Raw genomic sequence first — 25,688 nt, 5'->3', positions numbered from 1 at the left:
ACACACCACTCCCCCCCCCCCCCTCTCTGCGGCTCTCGCTCACACAGGCCGCTCCCCATCCCCGAGAGCGCTCCTCCGGCTCTCTCCGCCTCTCCCGTGAAGGGCACAGCACCTCCTCACCGGAGCGTCTCAGCATCGCCGGGGGTCACGGACACCACTGAGGAGCCCGAGGTGGAGGAGGAGGGCGGCCGGTACCAGGAGGAAGAGGAGGAGCGCGGCCGCGTACAAGGTGAGGAAACGCAGGGGAATGGGTCCCTGACTCCCCTCGACTCCCTCCCCTTTGCCCCCCGACTCCGCCCCTCCCTCCCCTTTGCCTCCCTCCCTCCCTCCCCTTTGCCTCCCTCCCTCCCTCCCCTTTGCCTCCCTCCCTCCCTCCCCTTTGCCTCCCTCCCTCCCTCCCCTTTGCCTCCCTCCCTCCCTCCCCTTTGCCTCCCTCCCTCCCTCCCCTTTGCCTCCCTCCCTCCCCTTTGCCTCCCTCCCTCCCCTTTGCCTCCCTCCCTCCCCTTTGCCTCCCTCCCCTTTGCCTCCCTCCCCTTTGCCTCCCTCCCCTTTGCCTCCCTCCCCTTTGCCTCCCTCCCTCCCCTTTGCCTCCCTCCCCTTTGCCTCCCTCCCCTTTGCCTCCCTGCCCTTTGCCTCCCTGCCCTTTGCCTCCCTGCCCTTTGCCTCCCTCCCTGCCCTTTGACCCCCTCCCTCCCTGCCCTTTGACCCCCTCCCTCCCTGCCCTTTGACCCCCTCCCTCCCTGCCCTTTGACCCCCTCCCTCCCTGCCCTTTGACCCCCTCCCTCCCTGCCCTTTGACCCCCTCCCTCCCTGCCCTTTGACCCCCTCCCTCCCTGCCCTTTGACCCCCTCCCTCCCTGCCCTTTGACCCCCTCCCTCCCTGCCCTTTGACCCCCTCCCTCCCTGCCCTTTGACCCCCTCCCTCCCTGCCCTTTGACCCCCTCCCTCCCTGCCCTTTGACCCCCTCCCTCCCTGCCCTTTGACCCCCTCCCTCCCTGCCCTTTGACCCCCTCCCTCCCTCCCCCTTGCCCCCCTCCTTCCCTCCCCCTTGCCCTTTGCCCCCCTCCCTCCCCCTTGCCCCCCTCCTTCCTCCCTCCCTGCCCTTTGCCCCCCTCCTTCCTCCCTCCCTGCCCTTTGCCCCCCTCCTTCCTCCCTCCCTGCCCTTTGCCCCCCTCCTTCCTCCCTCCCTGCCCTTTGCCCCCCTCCTTCCTCCCTCCCTGCCCTTTGCCCCCCTCCTTCCTCCCTCCCTGCCCTTTGCCCCCCTCCTTCCTCCCTCCCTGCCCTTTGCCCCCCTCCCTCCTCCCTCCCTGCCCTTTGCCCCCCTCCCTCCTCCTTCCCTGCCCTTTGCCCCCCTCCCTCCCTTCCTCCCTGCCCTTTGCCCCCCTCCCTCCCTTCCTCCCTGTCCTTTGCCCCCTCCCTCCCTTCCTCCCTGCCCTTTGCCCCCTCCCTCCCTGCCCTTTGCCCCCCTCCCTCCCTGCCCTTTGCCCCCCTCCCTCCCTGCCCTTTGCCCCCCTCCCTCCCTGCCCTTTGCCCCCCTCCCTCCCTGCCCTTTGCCCCCTCCCTCCCCGCCCTTTGCCCCCTCCCTCCATGCCCCCTTGCCCCCCCACCCTTCCGCTCCATGCCCCCCGCCCTTCCGCTCCATGCCCCCCCGCCCTTCCGCTCCATGCCCCCCCGCCCTTCCGCTCCATGCCCCCCGCCCTTCCGCTCCATGCCCCCCGCCCTTCCGCTCCATGCCCCCCGCCCTTCCGCTCCATGCCCCCCGCCCTTCCGCTCCATGTCCCCCCGCCCTTCCGCTCCATGTCCCCCCGCCCTTCCGCTCCATGTCCCCCCGCCCTTCCGCTCCATGTCCCCCCGCCCTTCCGCTCCATGTCCCCCCGCCCTTCCGCTCCATGTCCCCCCGCCCTTCCGCTCCATGTCCCCCCGCCCTTCCGCTCCATGTCCCCCCGCCCTTCCGCTCCATGTCCCCCCGCCCTTTGCCCCCCTCCCTCCCTGCCCTTTGCCCCCCTCCTTCCCTCCCTCCCTGCCCTTTGCCCCCCTCCTTCCCTCCCTCCCTGCCCTTTGCCCCCTTCCTTCCCTCCCTCCCTGCCCCCCCCCCCCGCCCTTCCGCTCCATGCCCCTGCAAGCCCGGGCAACGCCGGGTATATCAGCTAATAACAAATAATACAAATAACAGATCATGGGAATAAGTGCTTCAGATATAAAAGTAACATTTCGGAAGAGGAGTCCCTGCTCCGGGGAACTTACAATCTAATTGGTGGGGAGAACATGCAGAGACAGTAGGAGGGCGTTCAGGTAAGTTTCTGCAGGGGGCCAAGTTATATGTATAGTTTTGGCCACGGTGTTACTCATATGCTTCTTTAAGCAAGTGTGTCTTGAGGTGGGTCTTAAAGGTGGATGCTATTCGGGTATTGAGGGAAGGGCATTCCAGAGGTGCGGGGCAGAAAGTGAGAGGTTTAAGGCGGGAGAGGGCTTTAGATACAAAGGGGGTAGAGAGAAGACATCCTTGAGCAGAACAGAAGTCGGGATGGTGCATAGCGAGAAATTAGGGCTGAGATGTAAGTAGTAGCAGAAAAGTATAAAGCTTTAAAAGTGAGGAGGAGAATTGAGTGCGAGATGCGGGATTTGATAGGAAGCCAGGAGAGTGATTTTCAGCAGGGGAGACGCTGTGACAGATTTTGGAAATAGTAGAGTGATTCTGGCAGCAGCGTTTAGGATTGATTGTAAGGGAGACAGGTGAGAGGCAGGAAGGCCGGATAGCAGGGATAGCAGGAGGTTACAGTAATCGAGGCGGGAGAGAATGAGGGCTTGTGTCAGAGTTTTAGCAGTCGAGCAACAGAGAAAAGGGTATCTTTGTTATATTGCGGAGGAAAAAGCGACAGGTTTTAGATATAATTACTTATGATTTGGTCACTGTGGTCCCTTTCTCTTCCCCCCCCCCCCCCTCCTTTTTTTCTTTTTTTTCTTTGTCTCCTGTAAAACTAGTGCACTAAAACCAGGGTTATTACCGCAAAGATCACACTGCTCTTAATGAGACACTTCTGTTGTGTAGGCACAATATTTTTTTACACTAGTTTTCCAGGCTGGCGACTACTAGTCCCTCTTTAGGCTGCGTCCATAGAGGGGGGAGCCGCGCTCCTCCGCGCTGACGCTGAGTCTCGTCAGCTCAATCAGGAGTGATTGCATGAACTAGCAGACGAGCCAGCGTGCGCGATTGGGAGGCAGGGCACTGACGTCACTGGGCCAATAGCCAGCGAAGCGCCGACGTCACGGCGTCTTGACGCTGTTTCACTCTGATTGGAGGTTTTCAGTCGACATCGCGCTCAGAAACAGGTTCTGCTGTCGGCTGAAAATCCCTGCGCCTCAGCACGCCTGCGGGAGACCCCTCTCAAGACATCCTTACTGAGGATGACGGGGCTCATCGCGCAGCGTCCGTACGACTCAGCGCTGACTGTCCTTCTATGGACTCATCCTTTATGTAGGTTTTAGCGTTGGTGTCCTATATATGTTGCAATGCTGTTGTCGGCACATTAACCTTGTTTCTCATTTCACCCATTGTGCAGTTTAGTCGCCTTTTGTGGGCGCACACACTTCCTTTCACGTTGGTCACACTCAAAAAGAGAACTGAAAATGTATTCAGAGTTGGAAAGTGTACTGGAAACTCCTGGTCTCTGTTTAAAGAAGACTAATGAAGAAAATATATATTTTCTTCACATCTGTTTAATTACATGACACACCCCATTCCTTGTTGGTATGGATGGCTTTCTTAAAACATTATTAACCTTCAATACAAGGGACTGTTGGTGTTGGGTAGCTCTTTAAAAAAACAAAAAAAAAACACCCCACTATATAGATGCATCCACCAAATGTTGCCATCAGCCTGCAAACGCTAACCAATTCTCTGGGGTGGTTTCTGATGTGCAAAACTGTTCAGGGGAATGTCAGGCCTGCTGACTGTTTAACTGATATCTTGTCAACTAATGACTCATCCTTCCCTGTGGGGGCCTTAAGAAATCCAATTGTAATTATTTCTTATAAAGATAAGAGCTAAGAGCTATCTTACACACTCACTCTCTCTTGGAGCTGCCAGAAGAAACTTGCTTTTTACCTTTTCATTTACAATGTAACCTTCAATAACAAACTTTAGCAAGGTTTTTAAAAAAAATAGGCATGTCCACCTTGAAAAAGCACATTCAAATTTAACTCGCTTCTCCTTTATGGCATATGTTCAAACTGTAAACACATGCCAAGTATAGACTGCTAAAGACTTTCAGACAGAGCTGGTTACACCAGTAATGTTTATGCAGCAGTCATCAAGTCTAAAAATATTGGTTGCTCTGAGTAATCTTAAAAATGTTATCTGAGAGAGACAAAGCTAATCCTTTGTTTTTCTAAACACCTTCAGTTTGGCCGCGTGAGTATTGGTATCCTCCCGAGCCAGTCCCAGTCTCCCCTCGCTGTATGGCTCACTAAGCGCTGTGATGTGTCAGCCGCCAGGGGATGCAAGAGAGTGTCGATCCCGAGCGGTGGTGCGCTGGTGAGCCTATCAACTTAGAGAGGCAGCTTCCCCCACCTCCAAAAGGTTGGAGGGGGGCGGGGGGGGAGTGTGTGTGTACGGACCGGCGGGGGAGGGGGGGACAGCACGGAGAGCCCTCTGCTCAAACCACGCCCCCCCCCTCCCCAGCTCTCGCTCCCTACAGACCGCAGGTAGTGTTCAATTGCCACTCAGCGTGCCGCCTGCATGCAGGCTTTAGCCTGACACGCGAATGTGTGCTCATAAGTGGTATTTTTACTTGCTGCATGTTTCACCCAAAATTTTACTGTTTGACTGTCCCAAATGTGTCCATTGGCATCAAAATGTTGATTTTGTTAGAAATGTAATTATGTACTAATTGATTTAAAGCCAATGCCAAAAGAGGAATTTTTAGCAAAAGATGAACTTTAAGTGCTGGACAAGAAAATAAAGTAAGGGCTAGGTAGTGGGTAAAAGTTGGCTACGGCCCCAGTCCTCACTACTGCACGCACGCGCGCGCCTGGCGTCCTGGCAGCACGTGCACAGTTGAAAGCAGCGGTCTGTAGGGAGTGCGGGGCCATGGCTGGGTATATCTGACCTTCCATTGGTGTGTGCCGATCGCGGCATGGGAAGACACAATTCTTGTCTTTCCTGCCAGCGTACGCTTTGCGCGCGCACACACATCCACTGGGGCCTGCCACATAGAGGGTTGTGGTCTGTGGCGCGCGCCACAGTGGCCTTGGGTATATATATGATGGAAGTACACTTTAGTTAAATGTGTGCAAAATAGATTAGGTAGACTAATTGAAGAATCCTCAGCATCCAAAATATCCAAAAATATTTTTTGAGCTTTTTTTTTTTTTTTTTTTAAAGTAATTGGTTACGGAGGGGTAGAAGGAATTTCCTTGATCCATAAAGGGGAATGTTGAATGCCACTGTTTTTATTTTCTTTGTGGGGGAGGGGAAAACAAATCCTTTTCCTGGAAGGATGTGCAACGCCGTATAAACAAATCAATAGGAGACCCCCTCCAGCAAATTATTTGTTTTGAGAGCAGGGCAGAATTGTAACTTGCCTAGCCACAGTACTATCAATCACTGCAAGGGGATCACGCTACACGTTCACAATCTTCCTCTTGTCCACTGTGATTGACTATAATTTCCCCCAAAGTCCTGCGCAAGGTGCTTTGTGGTAAAGCAGGGTGGCTTCTATATCAGGCAGTATCAAAATGAATATCGTCCAATACCAAAAAGGCATGTTGGGCCTGTAGGAGTTGTTTGAAGAGCAATTATTTGACTTTCCAGGAGTTAACCACCCTAAATGACATATCTTTGGCTCCCAGAAAACGAAGGGAATTTGCAGTGTATTTTGTTTAGCTTTTATATAAATGATTGTGTTTAACATTTAAATAAATAGTATACCCAAATCTTTAGAACTGTTTTTTTTGTTTATAATAGAAGAGATATCACACAAGTAGCCCTGTTGAAGCTGAAATCTTCTAGACAAGAACAACCACCCCCATTTGTGTTTTTTGAAGGCCTGCATTAAAATTTAATTTACCTTTCTAAGTGTGACAGTCCCTTTTTAAAAATTCTTCCTTTTCTGGGATGGCACAACCTGGCAGATTAGAGTGTAGATCAGGCCTTGCACAACTCCAGTCCTCGAAGGCCACAAACAGGCCAGGTTTTCAGGATATCCCTACTTCAGCACAGCTGGCTCAATTAGTGGCTCAGTATGACTGAACCTGGCCTGTTTGCAGCCTTCGAGGACTGGAGTTGTGCAGGCCTGGTGTAGATGAACCTTGATTTCCAGTCTCAGTAGCTCTCCCACGTGAGGGCAGAGACCTATCAGTCAGGCTAAGATGCATGGAATTCTGGGTGAGGAAATAGGACCATACAATGTTCCTGATTCATGAGTTTAGAAGTCAGTGGGTTTTTGTGTGTTTCTAGTAATTAATTATATTTATCAGGGAAAATTCTATAGTGGTACTTGTAATTAGCCATTTCTTCATGTGGCCCTGTCCCCCTTTATCCCCTTACCTTCTGCTGCGACCGGCAGCGGAGGATGGGCAGAGTGCGGGGAGTGTTGCGGCTGCTGCTGCGGAGGTGATCACGTCACTGACAGTTCCCTTTGCAGGGAGCTGCTATCTTGGTAGGGTCCGCATGCACGAGATGCCGCGCATGCAGTGTTGGGCGCGAGACGGCCATTAGGGGAATAGATCCGCAAGGGACTAAAGCCCCCAGAATACGTAGGGGTTGCTGATCAGGTGGCTAGGCTAAGCCAATAGGGCTGCAAGGATCCCCTGTAACTTAGTGGGTACATTTGGCACGCTGCAAGCCACGCCAGTTGGAGCTGGGACAAGGAGAGGTGTGTGTGTGTGTGGTGTCTTTGGCCCCTGCACTAGGCCAGAAACCCTCATAGGCCCTGACTCACTCCCTTGTTCAGTTTGTGGCTGCTATAGGGACAGGACACTGCCCCTTTAAGCATTTATAGTGTCAGGGACACAGAAGGACGCTGCACAGCAATTGCGGCCTGTGGTCTGGGACCAGACCACCACCGCAAGGCACAGAGACTCTTCATGGTGGGACCAGCCAGCTGGACACCACCCCACATGGAGACGGACTCGTTGCTGATGACGACGGCGGCGTGGGACTTCATGCCCCCCCTTGTCTTCAGTCAGCGCTATCAGGTGCTGGGGCACCCGACGGGTATCTCCAAGTGCACCAACAAATAACACTTTAGTTTTGGGCAGCACTGTCTCGCACATTGGGTGGGTTGGCTCTTGTGGACACCAGGGTGGTTGAGTGCCCAGGGGCATCTCCGTTCTTTGGGGGGATATCCCATTCGGGTGTGGATTCTGTGTTGGAGGGCACTGTGTGGTTACGGCCGTGCATGACCTATTTTGGTGTGGGTGTTGTATTGTTAGTCCTATTATTATTTGCCTACAGTAAACCTTTACAGTATACTAGTGTGTGTATTCTTGCATTGGGTACTGTGATGGGGTTATCTAACATAGTTAGCGCCTCCGCCTGGTGACGGAATCCCGCACAGGTGGATCAGGTACGCCCCGGGCTCCCAGCAGCGGAGGTTCAGGCCTCCTGTTAGCCACAGGACACACACACACACATCTCCCATAGCGTGGGGGAAAAGTGCGCTACATTCATATTATATGTTGAGACACAATTGAATTTGGGTGTTATTGCACTTTTTATTTTTTATGTATTTGTATTTTAGATTGAGAGCATAAATAATGTTTGGGTGGCTGTGGTTGCCTTTTTCAAGCAAAACAAAAGTGTCTCAGTGAGTAAGACACTGGTTGTAAAACAATTACATGGAGTTCGAATCAGGGGAACCTGGTTCAATTCCTGGTGCAGCTCCTTATGACCATGGGCAGGTCACTTTATCTCCCTGTGCCTCAGGCACCAAAATCATAGATTGCATAGACTCACCTGGGCAGGAACGGTCTGTAAAAATTCGTAGCGCTGCGTACCGCGCACTATACTGAAATTGGGAGAAAAAGCACTATGCTTAAATATAGCAGTAACCGCACCAGTGAAAAGCTGTAACATTCACTGTGTGCAGGCCTATTTGGTAGTGATCTTTATACAAATGCCACTCCTTTTTTATAGATTAGATCAGCAATCTGTTTAAATTCAAAATGTTCTCATATTGTATCGGGAAATACTTCTATTGTGATTTTTAGATTTACATTTGCTTAAATGCTTCCGAGCCAAACACGAATCAAATGGAAAAGGAAAAACAAACGGTATCTTTTTCTTCAAGAGCCAATCCCATGTAGCTCACAAAATACATTGTAAGCAGCTAAATGTAATTGGCTTCCTTAAACCTAATTTCAATTTGGAACATGTTTGTTTTTTAGTTATTTATATACATACATACATACATACATACATACCCCAGTTTAAGGACACTCACTTTAAGTACATTCGCGAATAAGGACATATCGCCCAATAGGCAAAACGGCAGCTCGCGCATGCGCCTGTCAGCACGTCCTGAACAGCAATACCGGCTCCCTACCTGTACCGAAGCTGTGCGCGAGCAGGGAGACTATAGAGCCTGTTACAAATGTGTTATTTACATCAGTTATGCACATATATGACGATTGCAGTACAGTACATTCATCGATAAGTGGGGAAAAAGGTAGTGCTTCACTTTAAGTACATTTTCGCTTTACATACATGCTCCGGCCCCATTGCGTACGTTAATACGGGGTATGCCTGTATATAACTGGGACTCAAAATGGACATGTCGGGCTAGTGCAAGGGTGCTCAACCCCAGTCTTTTGACTGCGCCTCTGATTTTGAGCCACCTGTGCTGAATCTGGGATATCTTGGAAACCTGTCCTTTTGGATGGGGCTTGAGGACTGGAGTTGAGCACCCGCTGGTCTAGTGTTTCCTCCAGATGTTATCCCTGTCAATAAAAGGGGGGAGGGGTGGGCTGGCATTTTGCCTGTGTTCCTACTCGACACTGTGACATCGCACAAAAGAGTATCTCTAAAATAAAAGAAACCCTCAATTGTCAGTAAGCCATGTTTCCAAACTACGTCTTGTGCTGCACTGAATTGCAGGCTCCTCTGTTACCGATTTAGTGGATATTTAAAAAATCTGTTTTGGATGTGTGATTTTCTATAAAGATCAATCGCACACACTTACCCCCATAATCAAATTACAGCCATTGGTTCATTTTGGCTCTTGTAGAGTGTGCACCTTTAAATTTATACGCAAGCCGGTATTTCTAGCGCATGATTGCATAAGAGGGGGGAGTCGGGCAAGAAAAGGGAGAAATTCATTAAAGGTGCCTTATTTATTATTGAAAATGTTACTGTGATGCTTGCAATCCTAGTTAAAAGGACAGCAGCACATATTAATGTTTTTCACTGCCTCAACCTGCCACAGTGTGCATGAGAGCAGGGGCGGGAACAGTACAGAAGGGCTCAGCCCCCAGTTCTCGTGTGGCCTCTTGCCTCCTGCTCTACTAATCTCCCTCACGCCTCACTGAGCTTTAGTGACCTGTCAATCACTACCACTAGATCCGGGTTACAGAGGCCCCCCGCGCTCTCACTGGGCAATCCGTTAAGGCCGCGCTTATAGTGTCGGAGACGCGGTCGCTGGAAAAATCAAATTGAAGTGACTTCCAGTGATCAAGCCGCCGCGTCGCACCTACTATCGCACGCAACGGTGGTAATACATTTGCTTTGATGCAGCGTTGCTGTCGCCGGCACTATAAGCGCGGGCTAACTGTTGTGGGGAAGATCGCGGGGCCCCTATTACCGCAGAGCTTGGTGCAATGGCACCGCCATCAAGCTGGCAATGATTTTATGTCTAACGAATGTGAGTAAAAGATTGTTTCTGGGTTTGACAACTGCTGATTGGGGAGGTCAGGTAGCATCAAAAAAGATGCCCTTTGATCTCATTGAAGGGATATCAAAGAAAATATGAGACAAATCGCTTGCTTTAAAAACGAAAAAAGGAAGAAAAAAGAAATATATATATATTCCTATCTCCCCCCCCCCCCCCCCTCTTTGTCAAGTTTTTTTTTAGTTTTTCAGTTACTGTCCTGGAATGCAGTTGCTATACAAATGAGGAAGTACATGATTAATACCACATATGTATTTAAAAAATATATTTAGTTATCCATTTCTATTTTAGAGTTTGTGTTTTTTGTAACTGGTACTGTATATGCTATCACACTCCATTTTAAGTGAGAACCTGCCTTGTCACTGAAGCATATCGGAGTCCTGGAAAAATTGACACTGTCCCGTCTCTAAATGCACTTGTACTTTTTCTTAACCATGCCCCACTAACCTTGCATTGACTCCTTGCATCACTCTGTAAGGCTCAGTTTAACAGTTACAGATGTAGCCAACGTTGTGTGTCCCCCCCCTCTGTTAACGAGAAACAACGCAATAATAATTGGTACATATTTCACGCATTAAAGCTGCAGTTCAGGCAATATCCTGCATGTGTGTTTTTTTTTTTATATAAATCAGTTCTGTAGTAAGAAAAAATACTTTTAGCATTTTCTGTTTTAAAAAACAACAACTTTGAAAGACCAATTTTCTTGTATTCTATTTTAACAACCATTTACTAAGGCACTGCCCCTTCATGTCCTGTCACAAGCCCTGGCACACCCCTTTGTGAGCCCTGCCCTCCCTCTTGCACATGTCGGTGCAGGAGTGCTCATGAATATTCATGAGCTTCCACTGAGTGACAGAAACAGAGGAAATACATTCCCCATATTTAAAGATGTCGCCAAACTTTGCCGATCAATAGACGGAGAACGAATTGACCAGCAGCTATGCAGTTCTTTAGGTAAGTAGAGATTTCCCACATGAAACTATTGTAAAAAAAAACCTATAAATAATAATAAAAAAAAAGCCTGAACTGCAGCTTTAAGGAGAGCGTGTTAATGATTAGGTAGAATTGACTCATCCCATTTACACAAGTAATGTTGACTATATCTATAGATTATCAGTTTTTGGGTCGGGAGATACTTTCTTGTTTGCCACGTCTCTGAATGGATGAATAAGAAGACTGGTGATGTAAACAGACCTGCTTCATAACTCCATCGCAAGTGCAGGACTGATTAAACCAGTAACTCTGCAGAGAGCAGCACAGGCTGCAGTATTTCTGGATCATTCAGTTTGCAAGAAAATATTCTGTTGCCTCTGTGCATTGTCTTCAAGTTATAATTTGTAATAGAAAGTTTAATGTAATGGCTTGTCAGCTTTGGGACAAATCTTTTGTCACAAATATTCAATGCATGATGTTAAACATGTCCCTTTAGATTCATTATAACTGAGGAATGTGTGCTGTCCAATGTTGACGTGATCAGCGCTTTGATATGGCAGTTCTTGGATGGTTCCATATGCTGGCTACTGTTGTGAGGCAGTGAAGACTGGAAGTTTTCACAGCTGCTGTATTTCAGTGGCATTTTTTATTTATTTTTGTATCCCCCTCTCTTCCGAGCATTGGGAGAATGAGATAAACAAATGGCATGCTAAAAAAAAAAACACAAAAAAACCACAACCTAGAATGTCATACTTATTATAGCAAAGTAAGGTGGAAAATAAACTTTTTTTTTTTAATATACAATTATTGGATACAAAGCACTTTTAGAACTATGGGAATCATTACTGGTAGTCTCTGTACTTAACTATAGTGGCACAGAAACTATTTCCTGCCGTTGGCCTGTCAATTGAATAAAAAAAAAAAGTGTGTGTGTGTCTACTCCTTTTATGGCTAACTTGGGAAATGCAGTCAACTTTCGTGTAAAGTAGAGATGTGGGGATTTAATTCATTTTTTATCTATATGATCAGCACTAAATGTGGCTCTGTGATGTACTGCTATTTATTCATATTCTCATGTATTGCAATTTATTATATTTGTGTTAACGTGTTTTTTTTTTTTTATTATTGGAAATATATAACCAGGGATACAGAGTTGTCATGAGCACATGACTGAGAAGGGTACATGGAAATTTCCAATAAACATTTTAACATATAGGAGAAAAGGGGGGGACAACGACGACAGGACAGACATACTGGGAGGTGGACGGGGGACAATGTTAACGTGTTTTTAATATATTGATATGAGTATGTATTGTGTTGTCCTCCATATAATTTTAATACAGACTTGTTTTGCAATGTCAGAACCCTGCTCCCTTGCTCTCACTGCAACTCCCCATTCAGCAGGATGGGACGTTAACAATTGCATTCTAAAGCATAGTACAGGCCTTCATGTACCCTTCTGGACTTGGATTGAGTCCATTTCCGGAGCTGCACTACCTCCGTTGTATACATTTTTCACTTGTCACTAGTGTGTTCACTGGGTTTATACACGAGACGGTATCTGCGCTTTAACTTTCTTTTCCTTCTGGAACCTTCTAAAACGTCCCTCCTTAATATACCACTACGTGAAGTCTGGATCCCCATAGCAACCCAGGGGGAAGCCTAGCAAACGCTAAAACCGCATCCATGGTTGGTGTGCGAGCATTTGCGTGGTGTCACGCACGCCTGTAGCAGATTTGTGGCCATGGAGTAGACGCAACGGGTGACTGTGACGTCACAGAGCTGGTTTGCCCTCATTTTATTACAGGACTATAAAGCATTTCTTCACACAAGCTCTTATCTTCTATCATGGGAAGAGCAACGTATTTATTACTGTAGCAGCATTAGGCCTCGTCCATGGTTGCTGCTTGCTGGCGGAGGCGTGCTCCCGCTCAGCACTGAGCCCATACAGCCGCAATTAGAGTGGCTTTAATAGGGGCTCGCCTACGCTTCCGCAAGCGTCCGGAAGCTTCGGTCTTACCAGAATTTTAAATTTCAGTACTCGCCGGAGCGCAGGGCCGGTCACGTGAGCGGTTCGCCCAATGAACGCCTCAGCACGCCCGCAAGAACCATGGACGAGGCCTTACACAAAAGGGATAAGATATAAAATGTAAGTGCAATTTCTCACAGATTTTTTAATTTTGCTGGGTTTGCATAACAAACTTGGAGAAAAAAAGAGCCTTCTATTTACTTGGTTTTGGCTATACAATTTTAATTTTAATTTTTTCCCCTCATTTTTTTATTTAACATGCTTCTCACTGATCATGACTAACTATTTCCTTCCATTTATTTTTATCAGTGCACGACTAAAAATAGAACTTATGACCTTTGAAAGTCCTTCAAAATAGTATTTAAGATTTAAATGTAATGCATTTTGTAGAGCCTAATCTCGGTCAGCGTTCAAGGTCCATGAACTTGCTACGTATTTGGCTCGTGTCATGTGAAGCTGATGTCATCAGTTTCTGTGAAATTGGGCTAGCAAAGCAGACGACTTTAACATGGAGCTGACAACACATTTTGTTAAATCTTGTAAAAATAAGCTCACTTCGGTTTCATTTTGTGTAAATCTCCAAACCACAAAGGATGGTTTCCGCAGATTTGGAAACGAAACGGGTTTGAGTATTCTGTCTGACGTTTATTGTAAAGAATTGCAGGGAAAACGAGTAATCCTTTAAACTCCATGCCTCCTGTAGTTTAAATATTTACTGATGCTGTTATTTATTGAAAATGTGACGTGCCTACCTAGTCCTTCCCTAGAACAATATGGTTGCAATGTTTTTAAATGTATAGGTGTTCTGGTGCAAATTGCAAATCACTACTTTAGTGATCCCAGATGGGGGATGGATAAAGATCTAATTACAAAAAATATGGAAAGTGGCTTTATTTTACTGTACAGTATTTATTCTTATTTCCTAACCCTCTGTGAAATGTTTGTTTTTCACATCTATTATTCCACTGAAGTAAAAACCTATTTTGCAGAATAGAATTCCTTTACAATGTAGGACTCATCAGTGTGTGTATCTTTCTGCCCAAACTGCAATGCCACTGAATATATTGCTCTGCTATACATCCCTCCTGGCAGCACAGGGATTGGAGTGTTACAAAGATGATGCTTGTTCTACTGTTTTTACTTTACAGGCATACCCCGCTTTAAGGACACTCATTTTAAGTACACTCGCGAGTAAGTACATATCGTCCACTAGGCAAACGGCAGCTCGCGCATGCGCCCGTCAGCACGTCCTGAACAGCAATACCGGCTCCCTACCTTTACTGAAGCTGTGCGCAAGCGGGGAGACTATAGAGCCTGTTACACATGCGTTATTTACATCCGTTATGCACGTATATGACGATTGCCGTACAGTACATGCATCGATAAGTGGGGAAAAAAGGTAGTTCTTAACTTTAAGTACATTTTCCCTTTACATACATGCTCTGGACCCATTGCGTATGTTAATGCGGGGTATGCCTGTACTGCATGATATGTTGCAAAATAACACTGGCTCTAATGTATAGTTTAACGATGCAAAGTATGTCTTGTAAGCACCAATCATTAAATCAATGATTTGCATTGAATCGATAAGATACCGCAATCTCTGCTCACCTGCGCGCTCTCCTTCCCCCAACCCCCCCCCCCCTTTCTCCCAAAACAATCCATGTTAAAGTACAGGCATACCCCGCCTTTACATACGCAACGGGTTCAGAGCATGTATGTAAAGCGAAAATGTACGTAAAGTGAAGCACTACCTTTTTTTTCTTTTCTTCACTTAGGTAGAGGCAGGGAGTCGGTATTGCTGTTCAGGACGTGCCTGTGTCCTACTCGCAGGCGCATGCGCAAGCTGGCGTTTTCAATTGGGCGAGGGGAATCGGCGCGTCACACAACTACGACAATCTAGTGCTGAATAAGTGTCTGTACTTGTCCGACACACGGGAATGGTGCTACTGTAAAAATGCCCGTACTCGCGAGGGTCCGTAAAGTGAAGGTCCGTCTAGCGGGGGGGGGGGTATACCTGTAATGACTATCTTTAAAATGTAACCATCACAAAGAGCATTCGTCTTTCAGAAACCTGCATTTGACTGACCATGCAATTTTTGTGTGATTTAGAACTGGTCAAGTAGTTTTACACGCTCTGAGGCATTGGGGTAATGTGGGAAACTGAGCTTGAAAAATCTTTATAATGGTAAAATAAACTAAAAAAAGACCTTGGGTCTGTTGCTTTCACACAAGGGTGATGGGAGGGCTGCATGTGGTTTTGTCTGCACATTAACATTGGGTACCTTCCACAGATTGTAAAATGCATGCGTCGCCGAGTCCTGTTTCCTTATTTAGTGATTGCACTGAGGTAACTTCGTACACAGTCTACCACTATGCTTTTGTTCAATGTCTCTTAGGCCTCGTCCAGGGTGGGTAGAGGCACGCTGCACCCTGCTTGGCCGTGCTTTTCCTGGCCGGCTAGGTGCGTGAGTGTGGGGGAGCGGCCTCAACATCACGGAGCTGGTTCGCCCTCTTTGGGTGAACCGCTCACGTGACGCGCTTGCGAGCAGCAAATTCAAATTTGCTGGCTCGGTGGGTGCCGAGAAGGCCCGCCTGCTCACGCAGGACATGTGCATTGTCGCAACGTGTCTAGCATGAGCATGCGCGCCCTCTCAGCGCCACCCTGGACAAGCCCTTAGGCGTTGGTGCTGCAATACCCTGCACTGTGCCTTAAAAGTAAATCCTTTTATTATATTTTGCAAATGGCCATCAGCGCGGACTGCGCTTTTACCCCTTCACTGTCCTAATGGCGTACAATGCACATCAATAAGATGTACATTGTAAATCACTGCTCCCTGACAGTTTTTTGTAGGGTCTAATTGTGTACCTCACTGAAGAGGCAGGCCCACCCCTCCCAGGATCACGTGATCGCTCCAGAGAGCAATCATGTGCCACAAAGGTGCACCGACCGTGTTAAAGACACTGTTATTTTAAGGGGCGGCCCCAGTAATTTCTACGGCGTGCGCTGTGCGTTCAAACTCCGCCCCCCCAGTCAGGCCGGTCCCAGTTGGTACCTTGTCGCGCACCTTTCCCCAGCGGTGCGCGACAGGTTTTCAGGCAGGGGAATTTAAGATCGAAGTTTGTGACGGAGGTGTGGCCACGCCCCCGCCGGCGGTTCAGCCAATGAGGGCGAACCAGCCGCTTGAGGTCATAGCCACTCCCCTGCAAACCCACCGCCACGCCCCCTCCCGTCGCCGACGCTCCCTCTCCCCCCAGATCGCAGCGCTGTGCACGCGTGCCACAGTGCTGATTGTGACCTCACCCTGAGGGTGTTGAGAGATGTCCCGAGAGCGAGAGTGCTAGCAATGCACTGCTTGTTGAACCATGAAAAAATGACGGTGACTGGATCAAAAGGTTAAGTAAAACGAATACTTTGTCATCCAATAACCTAACGCTCACAACAAAGGGAGAGACCTCTAATGCGTTTCAGGCTTATCAGCCCTTTGCCAAAGAGAATGGTCTCTCACTAAACAACCCGACAAATAGGGGAGATCCCCCGCCAGAAAACTCCGCCCACCTGTGAGGACACGGGTGCCGCCATCCAATGAAACGAGAGGGCTGCATCCGGGAACTCCAAGCAGAGTAATGACGGAGACCGCCCACTCGTGAAGCATAATACACTGATGCATTCTAAGATCATAAACGATCATTGGTGCCAGTATGAAGGTATTGATTAACAAGCCGATGTGAAAAAATCAATAATATTGATCATTCAGGCACATGACAAACTAAAAAAAGAAACAAGTTTAGAAGAAAAAAATACATAAATTGGAACATAAAAATATACAAATCTATAAGATGAAAACATTAAATAATGTTCTCTAGTTGAGGAGCGACCTCCATCTCCTTTAAAAAGTTCTATGCTGGTTACCATGCTCCATTATATTTTGAATGCCTCCATTTTGTCACGTTTTGATCTCCTTTTCATACTATTGTCTGACCCATTCTCAAGAACAATACCCTACAACCCACTGACATATCCTGTCGCTCTTGCTTATTGCTTGTAGAATGTTTGATTTCTTTACACAGGCTTAATTCTCTCGTGTCCTATAACTTACTAGGCCAGGGGTCTGCAACCTATTCCGAGATTCACAACATGTATGAATATTACACCCCCACAACCACATACATATTCTGTACACTCACTAATATGAGTATACTATATAAGCATTAACATATGACAAACCTACTTCAATCAGAATTGGGGAAAGGAAAAAATGTGGGGGGAATAAAATGCATCTCACAATAAGTCCCTTTTTTATTTCCCCCAGACCTCCATACCCCCCCACCCCATTGTTTTTCAGCGCAAAAGTTTTGTCATTTCTACCCTTGGGCAAAAAAACCCGCAAAATAAATCAAAATATGCTTGCCCCGGTGTGTGTATGTATTTACTCACTCCTCTCTCACTCAATTTACCCCACACTCAATACCCCCCCTGCCCTCCCTCACATATACAGGCATACCCCAGTTTAAGGACACTCACTTTAAGTACACTCGCAAGTAAGGACATATCGCCCAATAGGCAAACGGCAGCTCGCGCATGCGCCTTTCAGCACATCTTTAAGACTATAGAGCCTGTTACAAATGTGTTATTTACATCAGTTATGCACGTATATGACTGCAGTACAGTATATTCATCGATAAGTGGAAAAAAGGTAGTGCTTTACATACATGTTCCGGTCCCATTGCGTACGTTAATGCGGGGTATGCCTGTAAGTAAATGGAGAAAGAAGTCTATCACGAGAATCGAACCCGGCAGAGACTCCATTATTTGTGTGGGTGAGGTCCAAACACAGAGATTTATATACGAGGCCAGCGTGGCTTCACTTTCTGTTGAATAATCGCTACATTTGAGATGTTTCTCTGCCCCCCCCACCCCCAAATAAAAAAATATACACAACCCCCCCAATATACACACTGCCCCCCACCCTTGTCCTGGCAGTGGCTTTGGGGGGGCCCTGCCTGCGCATGCTGGAGTCGGGCCTCTCTTGTTGCTGCTGGGCCCAGCATCTCCCTTGCTGCTGGCCTGCCACTCTCCTGCACTGTCCCACACCGGACTTCTCATGCAGGTGCATACTGGAAGCTGGGCTTTTTTATTTTTTGCCTGCAGGCTCACATCTAACAGAAACGGGGGAAAATAAGATGGAATCCAGACCAGAACCGGTTAATGATTCCCCAACCAAGGGTGCTGGTTTGTGTGAGATTTAGGAAGGGGTCTCCAAGCCTCAAAAGCCTCCTCTCCGCAGGGGTCATCTAGCAAATGGCAAAGCTACATGTGACACAGCTCATGCAAAAAGCCACAATATACACCACTTGGGACAGTATGTATAGCTTTCTTTTATATAAGTTTTTTGTATAGTGCCATCAAGCACAAAGCGCACAGGACAGAAACCACAAGGGGGCCTCTGGTGGATGTGACTAGAGGGGAGGGTGTATAAAACTTCTATTTTTGCTTGAAAATTAAGGTACCTGAAGTGGCATGGAGGCGGCAGCCTGGGCTCAACTTTTATTTTTAGGTGGCTGTGCTGCCTCTTGCATCACGATCCTTAGGCGCGTTCTATAGTAGGTGAGCGCCTGTGTGAACGCGCGTGCACATGACGCACACTATTTGTGAGTATGGTGGTCGTGCTGCCGGGAGTGACAGGTTTGTGTATGTGTAAGTTATTATATATTTTTAAAATGAAGACACGGTAAAATAATAAAATATTTATATACATACATACATACAACCCACCAGTGGTAGAGGCGCGAAAACGTACCTTTTGAGTCTTCCCCGCTATCGCCCGGCTCCACGCTCACTACCGAGTGCGTGCGCGGCCCTAGCATACAATGGCTGGCTAACCACAGCCAATTAAAACTGCCTCGCGCATATGGCGCAGCAATCGCGCCCACTATATTGCTCATAGGCAGCCTCTGTCTGGATAGTCCATCACCTCCAACTTGAATGTTCCTTTTACCCACTTTCTCTATGCTTACACTTATGATTCCAGATGCACCAGACCTCCCTGACTTGCACTTATTCTTATAAATGCACTTTTATTCCCACCGTCTGTATGTTCCCCAATATACGCATAGCTGCTAGGCTCTTCAGGGAGGGGTTTCCCTTTATGCTCTTATCCCCATTGTACTTTTATTTCCTCTACTGAAATTTGGTAAAGCACTAGGTACACTGTTGGCATAAATAAAATTACACAGGGAATTGTATAAAAGTGGTAGAAACCTAAAACCGCGTACTATCGTAGCATCTGTGGTGCTAGTTTATTTCTTTGGCATTTTGCTTAAGCACAGATATACCCTAGTTGCTCTATTCTAATCTATTCTAAGCTAGTAAAAACGTTGAACTGTTGATGGGGAAACGGCTGTGAAGAATTTAGTTTTGTTTCTCCCCCCCACCCCTCGCCATGATAAAGCAGTGGGGAGTGGCCTCCTTTTCTGTCATTTTGTTGAGCAATTCAGTCTTCTGTTCAGAGCTACAAGAGCAAGCCAAATTGGACGCAGGGCACTCCGGATTTCTGCAAAAACAAAACTATTTATTTAGCCAATGTTCTGACGTTTTGGCAGATACAACTGCCTTTCTGAAGTGTAGCTGACAGGTGTTTTTGTTTTTTATTTCGACTATATGCATTTTGTTGCTTGCCTTTTAAAATTCTAATGTCGGTGATAAGCGAACGATGTGCTTCACTAGTGAAAAGTGATTAATTTCTCAATTTTCTCCATATATTTCCAACTTCCGAAAACAGTTTCTTTTGTATTCCAAAAACGTGCATTATAAAAAAAATATTGTATAAGGTAAAGCTGTTGATCCAGATGTCCTCTTGACCCTCAATACCAATGGGTAACATTGCTGAGAGGGTGTTGTCTATAATTTAATTGACTACAATTTTATAACAAATATATATCACATAAGCTCAGTCCTCAGGTGATATCAACAGGCCACGTTTTCAGGACAAGGCATAACCAAGCAAGTTGCTTCAGTGCTTAACTAAGTTTAATTTTTGTTTCACATAACCGGGCCTGTTTCTAGCCCTGAAAGGTTGAGCATGGATCATCCTGTTTTGAACAAAAAACTCCAACCCTTTTCTTGCCTAAATATAACCTTAAATAAGTTATGGTGGGTAAAAGTGACAAAAACCCTCCACTGTAGGGCATAGAGCAAATTAAAATCACTTGTGTGCACATTCACACTTTATCTCTTGGCATACAGTTTCCACTGCAGCAAGGGATTCTGGGAAATGACATGCACATGAGCAGTGTCACCTTTGCTTCAAATCTATTTTGCCTCAAATCTATTTTGCCATGGACCCCTATAAGTTTATGCCTGCCACATTACACAGCTTTTCAGCACAGCCTGTTAAATTGCATAGCCAGTAAACCTACTCCGTCAGCTGTTTCGACCGTACATAAATGTAACAAACTTAAGACTTCAAAGATATTGCACTCCTTGGTTCTTCTGTTGCTCATTGGGCTGATGCTCCTCTGCTCGGTAGGCCTTCTAAAGCAAGGGTGCGCAAACGGGGGGACGCGAGTTTATTTATTTTTTTACACTTTTGGGGGGGGGAGGGAAAGATGGCGTGTGTGAGTGGTGGTTAGAGGCTCCCGCTCTTCCCCAAATCATTTAAAGTATATGCCGGGGTGCGCGAGGCCTGTAATTTATGTTGGGGCGAAGCTCCAAATGACGTCGCAGGGTAACGTCACATGACCCCGCAGTTCCTAGGTAAGGGGGCTTGAAACATGGTCGGCCCCACATAGACAACAGCAATTCTAATAAAATTCATGGAAGCCAAAATAGGTAGAAAACATGTAACTTTGCCTTTTTAATAAGTGTTTTTGGAAAATGGAGAAAAAAATAGTTGTTTTTGGGAACCAGTGATCTTGGTTCTAAATGCAATAGAGGAGCAAAGCAGCTTTGACTTCCCAGTAAATACGTAGTTGTGTACACTTGCAATGACCTTGTGGTTTTATCTTTTGTAGGTGACCAGTTATTTTAACAATTGAGCTCCAATGAAGACAGTGGATGCTTCAAATCATCCTGTAAGCATGTTACCAAGAATACCAACCATGTCAATTTCTGCAGGTATTTCATTTGTGCTTTTTTACACCCATGTGTTTATTTTTTCCTAGATTTTGTATGCTTTCCCCCTACTCTGCATTGACCATACATAGATGTTTGCATTTCTCCAAAGAGCTAAATGAAGTATGTGCTTGGACAACGTGTGTATATCTTTTTTTTAAATATTCTACAGTCAAAATGTTTTTTTTTTTTTTTTGTCCCCTTTCTGGTTTTAAATATGATAATTATGTTGACTATTTTCATTTCCTTTTTATTTTAATGTGATTTTTGTTTCACACAGATGTGCTACCCAGGCCAGCAGTAATAGGATTAGCGGTGAGCTGCGGGTCGTACCCAGACAGTACTGCTGCCATAAAGGAAATTCTTTCTTCTGTTTTAAACATATCGAGCGGTTTAAAATCAAAGCTAATGTTAAATGAGAGCGATTTTCAGGACAGTGATGCGGAAAACTGGGAGAATAATAGCAGTGATGGTGATCTGATGGATGACTTTGATCCTGAATGCATTCCAATAAACATCTGTCCACTTAGTGATGTACGGTTCAGTAGAAACAAAGCATCTTGGGATAATACACAGACAGACTTTATGCCAAAAGATGCACCGAAAGATTCACCACCCAAAATTAAGGTCACAAATGCACTAAAGGATAAAACGCCACTGGAACTTGTAACTTTTCCGAAACATGAGGGTTGCACGGAAGTAGTTTTGACTGGATCTGAGATCATCTCACAAGTGAACTTGCCTCTGATGGGCTTACAAAAGGAGACAAGAAGATTTTCTTCACCTAATCTTGTAGGTCAGAATTTGACTCTGAATCAGAACCCACGAATTTCCACTTCAGGTGTACACACTCTGCCCTCAAGTACAGAGATCTCAGACCCTGAGCTGTATACAGCACAAGACGGCAAATCCTTCAAACCTCGGTCACTGTCATATGCCAATATTCACCAAGGTAATTTACAACATTGCATACTTAGTCCTTTTTATTAGAAATAAATTGGTACCATAATACACAGCCACTTTTTGATATGTTTGAAGGCGCTCGATCTGCTCTTCCAAATGCATCATAAACTACCATGTGCTTACATGGACGAGAGTGAGGGGGCTTCTATTAGGCACATTCTACACTGCCTGCTTCAATTATTATGAAAGTGGCCCCGTGGTGGTCTTGGGTTTTGACCAAAAGCTGAAGCCCCTCCATTTCGCTAGTCCGTGAGGTTTATTGAACAGAATGACCACAAGCACGCCGGCCCTTGTAACACCCAGGCACTGAAATGGTTAAAATCATGCTAGAGTTAATAATTTCAGTGCTTACTGCAGCATTGAGAGAAATGAGTGCATTGGTATTGTTCACTTACGAAATGTAGTGACACCCAGCAGCACTTCTTCTCATAATGACGTTTTTAAAGGTGTGGTGGTATTTTTTAATGTGTAATCACTCCATACAGATATCCTTGCTTCAGTACAGGTGGTGCAGTCTTTGACACTGATTGAGCCGCCTGTGCGGAAGCGGGGATATCCTGAAAACCTGAGCTGATGGTATCCCTTGAGGACACTAGTTACCCACCCCTGGTATAGACACAGGGTTCATTTAACCGTAACAGTAACCTGTCATTGTGCAATAACGTCTGCTACATCTATATGTTTGGTCTCATTCTCCCTTTTTTTATGCCTTTTGTGATGAAGTCCCTTTCACTTCTGAAACGCTTGAGGACTAGTAAAATAAGCGCTTATCCAATGTTGGGTAAAAGTGCCCTTTAACGAGGAGTATTTGTCCGCAAGCTTACATAAAAGGATTTCCTGAAGAGCACGTTTGACCTGTTGAGTATTTTTGGTTACAAATGTGGGATTTATTTTTAAATTTCCTTTAAAATATTTCCTCTTGTCCTTTTCTGAAATGTATATATTTATTATTATTTTTTTGTTTGGTACAGGAGATGGAAGTGTTTGAAATAAGTGTCCAGGAGGTCAAAATGGTGCTCTCCCCAGATCCCAGTCCAGTCTAAAGATTAAAGCATTTAAGTAATAATCCTCGAAGAACAGGGCACTACTGGTCAATGTCCTGGCTGGAAGAGTTGAAGGCCCGAGGCGAAGCTGAGGGACTTTAACCCAGCCAGGGCATTATTGGCCAGTAATGCCCTGTTCGGAGGGGATTATTACCATTATAGGCTAAATGTAGGTATTTTTCATAAATAATAGACACTTTTGTGTGGTTTTAAATAGGTTTTTTTTTTTTTTTAAATAAATAAAATGGTAAATACATTTAAGCCACCTCTATACAGGCATACCCCGGTTTAAGGACACTCACTTTAAGTACACTCGCGAGTAAGTACATCTCGCTCAATAGGCAAACGGCAGCTCGCGCATGCGCCTGTCAGCACGTCCTGAACAGCAATACCGACACCCTACCTGTACCGAAGCTGTGTGCAAGCGGGGAGACTATAGAGCCTGTTACAAATGCGCTATTTACATCAGTTATGCACGTATATGACGATTGCAGTACAGTACATGCATCGATAAGTGGGAAAAGGTAGTGCTTCACTTTAAGTTCATTTTCGCTTTACATACATGCTCCGGTCCCATTGCGTACGTTAATGCGGGGTATGCCTGTATACACTTACACTGCAGCTATCTATATCCACACACTGCCGCCCCCTGTGTGTGTGTGTGTGTGTGTGTGTGTGTGTGTATACACTGCAGCTCTACGCACACACGCAGGCACACACGCAGGCAGACACGGCAGGCTCTCCCTCCCCAATTCAACTGAATCTGTCAGCTCTGTTCATGGAGGGAGGGGGAGGTGTCACTGCCTGGCTTCTACTTCCTGACCAATTCCCTGCCAAGTCTTAGAGCTGTTCCTGCCTCCTGACCAATCCCCTGCCCCTTCTCAGAGCTGTTCTGAAAGCTGATTGGCTGGAAATAAAACACATTGCAAGCTGCAAAAATTTTGGCCATTACTGAATGAATAATGCCCGGAATTTTAACCAATCAGAGAGCAGGGATTTCAATAATGCCCAGAATTTTGCAGCTTTAGTTTATAATTCAAAATGTACAAACATGAGTTAAACTCTCATAGCCTTCTGGCATGCATTGCTGTTAACACCTAAATTGCTTTTACTAGTTTTGAGGCCTAATCAGGGAATAATGTATAAAAATTTCCAGGTTTAATATTACAATAGTTGTGCTGCTAGTCCTGAAGGACATTGCTCACCTGGCTCAGTTAATAGCAGATATGGCTTTGTGCCAGACTAATTATGTTCTTACCAGATCACAAAGCCCAAACCCATTTCATTGTCCTCATCCTCAAACACAGACCTGAGAATACAGTAGCTGTTGGCTGCACTAAGACGATACGGGACATGAATCAAGTGTAAATTGCAAACTATGGAAACCCCCAAAGAGTTTCCGGCATGTTTGCTGTTTTGTTTTGGGTGGTTGTTAATATTTGTTCTCTTTGTGCAGCTACCGAGGGTGGTTTGATTTCAAGCAACGAAGCTTTGAGTCGCTCTACTGAAGATCTATTTGAACAAACTCTGTACCTGGAGAAGGTAAAAACAAAACAAAAAGCCCTGTAACATGAACGGTAGCCAGTGCTATCAAAACAATGCTCCTCTGTTTCAGGAGCCTTGGCATGGGGTATTTGTCTTCTTTATTGTGCAGAATAGTTGGGAAGATCCATTCTAGATCCATTGTGTTAGGAACTGTTTTTTGATGAATCTGAGTAGTTGATACTTATGGAGCATTTATGAGGCATAGAATACACCTCCATTAGTTTACAAACAGTTGTCTCATACTGTACTTGTGGATGGATATATATTGCCACTCATAATAGGCTATTGCTTTTTAGCAAATATACTAAAAAAGCTTTAGCCTGCCACTACTTGCATGCTTAAAGGTATGAAACAAAAAATGACTACTTTCTGTATTTTGTGCATATATCCAGTTTGCAAATCTGCACTGTTCATGCTCTGGAACAAGCTGTAAAAGGTGGTATGATGCATGCAAATGACCTGCAGCGACGTAATACATTACCTTGTACTACAGACGTTTATAATTTGTCACATTTTTTATTATTATTACTTGTATTGCCCCATGCCCTTACAACCACATTGCACACGTTGGCAGGTTAAACTGGCCAGGAGATGTTAACGGAAGAATGACCCCACGTTCTCATTTTCAATCTTACCCCAAAATTCTTGGAACCCACCAGTTTCACAATGCTTGCTCATATTGATGAAGCAGTGTTTCAATATGAAATCTGTACCTAGTACTATTGGACATGGTTTGCCCCCCCCCTTTTTTTTTTTTTTTTAAAAATACGTAATCTTACTATATATAATTGAAAGCACTGTATGCCTGTATGCCTGTATGCCTGTATGCCTGTATGCCTGTCTGGATGTCTGGATGTCTGGATGTCTGGATGTCTGGATGTCTGGATGTCTGGATGTCTGGATGTCCGGATGTCCGGATGTCCGGATGTCCGGATGTCCGGATGTCCGGATGTCCGGATGTCCGGTCCCTAGGGACAATCGCATTGCACCTTTGGCCTGTCACTCCGCCTCAGGCCATGCCCGCCCCCGCACACCTCTCATTGGTCATCCATGCCGGCCCCCGCACTATGCCCGCCCCCGCACACCTCTCATTGGTCTGCGGCCAACACCACTGCCACACTGTGACAACCCTCACTGAGCTACACCACTGACACACTCTCCCACCCCTCACTGAGCT

General features: G+C 46.2%; 1 protein-coding gene across 5 annotated transcripts in view; it reads left to right on the top strand.

Moving 5' to 3' along the window:
- Positions 1-25,688, top strand: part of RUBCNL (rubicon like autophagy enhancer) — a 47,223-nt gene that overhangs the window by 2,788 nt on the left and 18,747 nt on the right. For 2 of the 5 annotated variants that reach the window (XM_075591136.1, XM_075591138.1), the window contains exons 2-4: positions 20,861-20,963; positions 21,241-21,912; positions 24,423-24,508. In XM_075591136.1, the coding sequence (XP_075447251.1) occupies positions 20,891-20,963; positions 21,241-21,912; positions 24,423-24,508 (831 nt within the window). In that variant the 5' untranslated portion in view covers positions 20,861-20,890. Of the gene's footprint in view, positions 1-92; positions 230-4,389; positions 4,578-12,856; positions 12,968-20,860; positions 20,964-21,240; positions 21,913-24,422; positions 24,509-25,688 lie in introns of those variants that run through there. The other 3 variants (XM_075591137.1, XM_075591140.1, XM_075591139.1) reach the window with 3 other exon arrangements.

Source organism: Ascaphus truei, chromosome 3 (genome assembly GCF_040206685.1).
Source record: "Ascaphus truei isolate aAscTru1 chromosome 3, aAscTru1.hap1, whole genome shotgun sequence".
NCBI lineage: Eukaryota > Metazoa > Chordata > Amphibia > Anura > Ascaphidae > Ascaphus > Ascaphus truei.
This window is presented reverse-complemented; position numbering and strand designations above follow the sequence as displayed.